The sequence below is a fragment of the Hydra vulgaris genome, chromosome 14, assembly GCF_038396675.1.
Source record: "Hydra vulgaris chromosome 14, alternate assembly HydraT2T_AEP".
In the NCBI taxonomy this organism is placed as follows: Eukaryota; Metazoa; Cnidaria; class Hydrozoa; order Anthoathecata; family Hydridae; genus Hydra; species Hydra vulgaris.
The window spans coordinates 40,878,996-40,887,500 of record NC_088933.1 but is presented as its reverse complement, the minus strand read 5'-3'; the positions used below and the strand labels follow the sequence as shown (position 1 = coordinate 40,887,500).

Sequence of the window (8,505 nt, the reverse complement as noted above, 5' to 3'; positions counted from 1 at the left end):
ATATTGAAAGTGGTTGTGATGATTCAGACATTTGTTCTTCTTTTCAATGTGGTGTACATGGATCATGCAAAACATATTATTCCCAGCCTCAATGTCATTGTGAACGAGGTTATCAAGGTCCTAAATGCGAAGACATTTGTCTTTCAAAACCTTGTTTAAATAGTGGTGTTTGTGCCCAATCTATGATATCAAAATCTGGTTTTAAATGTATATGTCCTGGGAACTTTACAGGTTTATTTACAGCATTTTACATTACTGCTTTTTTATTTTTTTTTTTTAATTTTTTTCGAATTTAAGATAAATTTATTTTTATAAAAATGTAGGAGATCTTTGTGAAACAGAAATGAAAAGTACTTGCGATGATGAATATTATGGTGATCCTAAATCTGGTTTGTGTGGCCCATGTGTATGCAAAGCACATGAAAACTTTGATAATAAATGTGACAAAGATGGTCAAAAGAGTGGAATTCCTGGAAAATGCTTCTGCAAGGTGTCATTTTATTAAATAAGGTTTTTATATTAACAAAAAAAAAGTTATGTTGTTTAAAAAACTTTATTTTATTATACTATTAATTAGGTCGTTAAGTATGCCAGTAATCGGACTGTGTTATATATATATATATATATATATATATATATATATATATATATATATATATATATATATATATATATATGTATATATATATATATATATATACATATATATACACACACACATGTGCGTGTTACCGCCCATAATTATTCAAAAGGTAATACTTTTCAATATAAGATTTAAAAGTTTTAAATACTATTGGGAGAAAAACTGAAAACAAAATCTACCTTAATTATATGTTATCTTCTTATTTATTATATGTACATCAAAATTAGTTAATATTGTGCATAGAAAATGATTTCTTTAAAAGCAGTTATGTCATCATTAAAGAATTTTTAGGAAGAAAAAAAAAGAACAGTAGCTAAGTTATATTTTGTCTCAAATATATTCTTTTAATTATTTTATGAAGTTTTCCATATCTTTTGAATCATTAGCATTAGTTTTTGACATTACTTTTAATTCATCCCATAAAAGTCAGATAGGAGAAAAATCTGGTGGTTGGGGAGGCAAAATCATTATATTCAATATTTGATTATTCTTAAACTCTGTCAAATGACTTATACAATGTTTTGAAAAATATGTGGTTTAAGCTTTGTGTTGTTTTCTTCTAAAAAAATAAATGGCTTCCCATTGACTCAACTTTCAGAAGTTATAGCATCACTCTTTAAAAAACTCTTTTTTTACAATGTCATCTGTGGCATTCTGACTAAAGCGTGTATGTATGCGATAGTGGTGTATGCGATAGTGGTGTATGTATGCGATAGTGCTGTAGAGCGCTCGCCTCATAAGCGAGAAGTTCCAAGTTCGATCCCTACCATGTCCCTGGTAGTACGTACTCAACTTGTTTCTCAGCGCAGCGGCCTTGTTTGTTGAGGTTCATGTTTTGGAGTTATAGAGTTAAGAGCGGGTTGTAACTACAAAAGTAGCCTCCTCAACTGTAGTGGCCTTCTCAGCCTTGAGAGAGTGAATAATTAAAAAAAAAAGGAAAAAAAAAACAGACTTTTGTTTTGTCACAAAATTTTTTACTCTTGGTCTTACTCTTGGAGCTCCAAAAATGTGAAGTGACTTATGGGCAACATTGACAAATATTACTGGGTGTAAAGCCTTTCTATTTATTATTTATAGCCCAGGCTCCTGGACTATAAAACTCAGCTATTATTGAAATAAACTATTAAAAACAAAAAATATTTTAAGTAAATTTTTGTAAGCAAGTGGTTTCAAAACACCTGGCAAAACCTTCGAAGTTTATTTTTCAGTATAAACCCCAGGTTCTTAGACATTTTTAGCCAAAGATTGATAAAAGTATCAACCTACAGAAAAAGAAAAAAAAAAAAATTTAACATACATTTCTAAATAAATTTATCATGCATTTTTATTTGTTACTTATCACTGAGAGCCATAAAAATGCATAAAACTCTTGGAAAAAACAATAGGTGAATTATTTTAAGGTTAGAACTCATATTTATGTATAAATAACATAACTTTAAGTACTTTAAAACTGACGGCATTTTATGGTTAATTTAATTTTTATAAGGACACATTCTACAGTCTGAATGGAAAGTGTGTACCATGTGATTGCCTACTGGAAGGATCTTTGACCCCAACTTGTAATAAGTTCACTGGTAATTGTATTTGTAAGGAAAAGGTTAGTGGTCAAAAGTGTGACAGGTGCCCTGGAGTGTGGCAGGAGTTACGAAGCAAATGTAATGGTTAGTTTATTTTAATTTCTTTTTTCTTTCATAATTTATAACTAATTTAATTAAATAATAATACTATACTTATTTTTATCAAATATTAAATATTATTATATTATATTTTAAAAAAACTGTAAATTGTGTATGTCTCTCTTTGTGATGGCCATTGGGTAGAAATCTTTCGACTTCCTGCTGACAAATGTGCTTTTTATGTAACTTCTTGGATTCAGGCTGACATGGATTCTTTTACTCTCTCTCAACCATTCCAAGTCAAGTCTCACTTTTCTCCATGGTTTTCCTCTCATTGTGCTGCTGCATTTTCCAATCATAACTATTACTTCCATATCTATCGCCAAAACAATTCTCCGCAAAACATGCGTCTGTTTACTATTGCTAAAAACCATTTTTAAAAGTTTTGTCTAGCGGCAAAGCCCTCAGGTCTCAAAATCTTGTGTTTTATTTCAAAAATTAGGCCCCGGAGAATTCTGAAATCTTAATAAACTTTTGATTCCACTAATCACATTCTACCTGATATAGCTGACAAAAAGGTTGATTCATTCCTTGACATTTGTATCACTCCAGCTTCTTTATCTAAAATGAGTTCCTGTTTAAACTCTTCTACAGCTTGCAGTCCGAACAACATACCTGTTATAGTCTTGCAGAGGTGTTTACTTCGAAGCTATCGTCTATATTTTCAAAACTATTTAACAAGTGCTAATCAGAGTCTTATTTTCCAGCCTGCTGAAAAGCTGCATCTGTTATCCCTATTTTCAAAAATTCTGGAGAGCGATCTGACTTGTCTAACTACCATCTTATTACTCTTCTTACTATCATAAGCAAGGTTTTTGTCTTAATTAACAAACACTTAATCTCTCATCTTGAATCTAATAACTTACTTTCTGATCATCAATATGTATTCCGATCTTAAAGGAATCGTAATCATCAATATGTATTCCAATCTAACTTTGCAATGGAATGTATATATGGTTTCCATAAGAAGTCAGTAGTGAAAGATTATCCAAGAACACATAAAGTAAAGGACTCAGTAAGAGTGTTGCTATTCATCAATATAGAAGTATAAACTGTTTATTATGTTTATATCAATTGTTGCTTATTATCTTTAATATTAATTAATAATAATATAATAATAATAATTATATTTAATAATAAGCAATAATTATTAGAAGTAAATAACTAAATTTTGTTTGATTCAAAATTCCCACCCCCACTGCTGCCTCAAGCTGTAACAGATAAATATTTACATTCAATATTTTCTGCTTCTCCTAATTCATCAAAAGTGATAATATTTTGTCAAGACTGAATTAATAAGTTGTGTCTTCAACAAATCACTGTAGAGATTATTAAGAAAATAATATACAGTATTAGACAAAATATGGTGAACAAACTCAAATTTAAAACAAAAATTATTCAAAAAAGATTTGAACATATTATTGAACAAATCATTTGAACAATAACAATTGAAAATATTGATTTTTAAATAGTTTATTATGTTCTTAACATAATTTTATGTTCTCAACATAAGTTAAAATATTTGAATCATAATGGAAATCACAAAAAAATTTTGTGATTCTCATTATGTTGTTTTGAGATTCAAATGTTTCTCACAGGTGAAAAATTTTCTAAAAATTTTTGAAAAAGTTTTCTTTACACTAAACAAGGTAGGCAAATTAAAAGGATGCATTTTTTAAAAGATTTTGTTGTTTTATTAAATTTACTGTATTCTGTTGTTTTCACTTTTTATCATAACTGTTAAATAATTTCTTAATAATTTTTTTAAACTAAATTTAAATATAAACATAAGTTGCAACAAGAGTTGCAATTAAAAATGGCTTAAGACAAATTAGGAATTGTTTTACTTGAAAATATTATTAAAGATTTTAAAAACAGAAAATGTCAAGCTGTAGTTTGTAGAAAATGCAATATAGCTGTATATAATAATTTCTCCTCACAGCTTCCTTTGATTGTCAAGGTAATGTTTCGAAGTTAAAGAGTTGATAGAGGATTGTAACCACAATAAAGTAGCCTCTTTGACAGTAGTGGTCTTCTCAACCTTGTGGAGGTTAATAATAAATGTGGAGGTTAATAAGAAAAACTGTAAAATCATTGGGATTTTTTGGCTGTTGTGAACCAAAATCATTTGGGCAGGTGTTTGAGAAAAAAATCACAAAGACTAAATTTCCAATTGCACAGTGCATCAAAAACCTAACAAGCAAAGTTGTTTTTACCATGGCTGCAAAGAAATCTCTAACTTCTTTTAAAAATAGAAAATTATAGATTTGTGTTTGCCAAAGCACACTAAAATTGGACAGTAGACCAGTGAAAAAACAAACTTTTAAGCTATAAATCAAAAAATAACCTCTTTAGAAGAGGCGATGAGGAGATTGAAAATATTTGAGAAATAATTGACAATAAGAGTGCCAATTTGAAGGATAAATATGAACTATTTGAACAAATTAAGAAGGTTTTTCAAGAAGTTAATATAAGAATTGTTGATTTATTAGTTCAATGTCTTGAAGAGTGAAACTCCCACTAAGAAAATAACAGAAAGAAATGCACAACCACTATTAAGGAGGAACAAGCAAAAAACAATGAGTACAGTCAAGAAAAGCCATTAGAGCAGGAAATAATGTAACACAAGTTAACATTAATATCAGCTTATTAGATGATGATGGAGTGTATGGCTAATCAATAACTTTAGGGGTGAGTAAAAAGAATCTTTTTACTCACCCTTAAAGTCTTTGTGTAGGGCCCATCTACAACACAGTAACTGGGTGCATTTACAGTTTGTTAAAATTAGTATTTCAATCAAGATGCTATTTCATTACCAATACTCAACTAAGTATTTTAAGAGTTGACTTCTTAGTCTTTGATTTGAAATGTCTCCTACAATGCAGCAGGACATGTGGCAGGTTGTGTTGGATTACATGTTATCAGTATAAGTAGGATCTTCATGATCTTGATCATGGCCTGACAGAAATACTTAAGCACACATGTTATATATATATATATATATATATATATATATATATATATATATATATATATATATATATATATATATATATATATATATATATATATATATATATATGTTTTTATATTATATAAGTATATATGATATAAAATAGTTGTAAAAATATATTAACTATAATATAGAGAGAAATTTATTTCTAAAAATCAATACGTATATAAGTAAGTAATATATGATATAAAAAAGTTGTATAAATATATTAACTATAATATAAATAATAGTATATTTCTAGAAATCAATACATCTTGTCCTGAATCATATCTTGAGGGAATATGGTGGAGCCGCATTCGTCCTGGTGAAACACAAATCGAATCTTGTCCAAGTGGAGCAATTGGAAATGCCACACGATATTGTCATGAAAGAGAAAGTTGGCTGACACCTGATTTATTTGGTTGTACTTCTGTGGGATTTGCAAATATTGATGCTGCAGTATGATTTTTTTTATTTTATAGTTATTTTTTTATAAGGTCAATTTTTAATAATATCATAATAAGGTCAATACAAAAAAAAATGATCAAATGCAAAAGATATGTGAGAGTTTATGCATAAGAAAATAAAACAGTTATTTAGAAAATATAGTTTTATTTAAAAATTTAAACCAAAATTATACAATATTGTCATAATGTTCATAAAAGCAATCTTTCAATTTTATTTTATGATGTTAAGAGGTAGCATCTAGCAGTAAATTGCTAAACACTACTACTTCCTCTTTTGATAATTATGTGAAAAACCACAACTAATGCATAATGGTCTGTTTTTATAGTTTTTACACCTTCTAAGAGTCTTTTAACTCTTATTAATAAGGCTCTTAGAAGATATATATTATATATAAGGCTCGAATTAATGTAAAAAAAATCTAATTGCAAAAAAAATTTTTTTTTGCTTGTAAATACCCCCCCCCCCTACTCTCTCTCTCATACCTCGCGTTGCTTTGCAGTAGGGGGGGGGGGTATAAAATTGTATCTTTTGTATGTAATTTTTATTTTTTTAACATATTATTTCTCATATTTAAGTATTATCTTATAATTTTCTTGTTTGGCGGAGTTTAAAATAGCATAAATTTCTGTTATAATTTACAGCTTAAGTTATAATTTAAAGTTTAAGTTGCAGTTAAAGTGTAATGAGCAAGTAACATATTTAATACTATTAAGATATTTTTTTTAATAATTGTTTTTACTTAATATGATACTTAAAAAAGTAAAAGTAAACAGTAAGAGTAAAAACGCAAATATTTACAATATTTTAACCACTTTAATTAGTCATAGAAAACTATTTAATGAAAAAACACGTGTTATTTTTAAAGAGTAATTAATTGTTATTGTAAAAAGCTGTAAAACAACAATAAAACAAAGTTGTTTTAAAAATATAAAGAGCTTGTGTTAATGTAAAACAACTTTGTGATACTGTTTTGTGCTGTTTTATACAGTTTATAATCTTAACAACATAAAAACGCGTTTAAATTTAAACAAAGCAAATAAATAAAATTATTCTAATTAATAAATTTAAACATTCATAAAACTTCATATTTGCGCAAAAACATGGCTATAGACCATACGAGTCTATAATCTATAGACCAAACAAGTAAGATCAAACCAAAAAAGCATTAGATACCACGTTTTTTATAAATTATTGTTTCTCGATCTTGTGCATGATTAAAAAATTTAAGTATAATTAAGTTTTTCATTCAAATGGTTTTTAAATTGATGTTTTCATTCAATTTTTTTATTCAAATTGTTTTCCAATAAAAAGTGAAACAAAAAAATTTGGTTTAATAACTTGAATAATATTTTTTTTAATTTTAAGAATATACTTAAATTATTTTTTTTAGAAAAAAATTTCTTTGAACAGAAGTAAAATAATCTATTAAGTTTAAATTAAATTTTTTATAATTTAATTTTAATTTTTGCAATCACTGGTTTAATGTTTGAAATAGAATGTTTCAACTTTTAAAACTATTTTCAAGAAACAAAATATAATTAACTATTCAAAATATAATTTAACTATAAAATGTTTGCTAAATTTACTATTTACGAAAAAAAAACTTTCTTTCTCCCTTTTTTCAATTTCGTAAAATAATTTGAGTAAGTGAATTTTAAAATGCTTTTGTTTAAATAGATTTCTTTTTAAATAAAATTCCTAAAAACAACTTTTTATATTTATATTATTTTATATTATATTTATTATATTTTATAAAAAAAACAACTTGGATATTTATAGAAAAACAGTTTTTATAGTTTAATCTTGATATTGCTTTAAATAAAATGAAAATATAAAAAAATGTTGCGTTTTTCATATTCTGTTCTACAATTTTTGTTAAAATAATTTTTAATTAGAAGCTTATATTATGTGTTAACAACATATAAGATATAAACAGAAACATTTGTATGGCTAACTTTTGCGAGTCTTTGAGTATATCAAGTAAATTAAAATAATTGATAAGTTAATATTTGAGTAACTGTAAATTACTGTAGTAACTTACAGTTGTAGGTTGTTTTGATTTAGTTTATAAGTAAATTTACTGTGATGTACTTTATCCATTCAGTAAATCAAAGAAAATCGTTAAAGCGAAAAACGTTAAAGCAAAAAAGTTGCTGGTTTTTATTAGCATTGATTAACTAATAGAAAAAAATTTCAATAATATAAATATAATATATAATAATATAAATAATATAAACAAAATATATATTTTAATATACTTAAAGTAGTAAAATTAATTATATAAAATTGTTGATAAAATAATAATTTAAATTTTTTATAATAAATGAACTTGGTGCAACATTTAAAAAACAAGGATAAAAACCAGGTTGTTTTGTTTCAGAGATTTTAAGGAATTTAAATTCAAAAGTGCTTTATCTTGAATGAAAATTTCTGCACGAAAGAGCAAATGATCATCCTATTTGAAAAATAAATTTAGCGTGGCGTACTTTATAGTAAAAACATTACTTTTAAGAATTGCCAAAAAAAAAAGCTAAATTAGAAAAAAAGTAACTTAAACAACAACAACAAATCAAAAAAATCACAAAAATATATTTTTTAAGAAAAAACTATTCGCGTAGATGTGAAAAGCAATTGCGATACGCTTAATTCGAGCCCTGATATATATACGCTTAATTCGAGCCCTGATATATATATACGCTTAATTCGAGCCCTGATATGTTGCTAAA

At 26.4% G+C, this 8,505-nt stretch overlaps 1 protein-coding gene across 3 annotated transcripts in view; it reads left to right on the top strand.

Moving 5' to 3' along the window:
- Positions 1-8,505, top strand: part of LOC101234289 (cadherin EGF LAG seven-pass G-type receptor 2) — a 62,420-nt gene that overhangs the window by 31,916 nt on the left and 21,999 nt on the right. For all 3 annotated transcript variants that reach the window (XM_065817277.1, XM_065817279.1, XM_065817278.1), the window contains 4 exons: positions 1-231; positions 324-490; positions 2,130-2,304; positions 5,574-5,770. The exon at positions 1-231 is cut by the window's left edge and continues 51 nt beyond it. In XM_065817277.1, coding sequence (XP_065673349.1) covers positions 1-231; positions 324-490; positions 2,130-2,304; positions 5,574-5,770 — 770 coding nt within the window. The remainder of the gene's footprint in view (positions 232-323; positions 491-2,129; positions 2,305-5,573; positions 5,771-8,505) is intronic.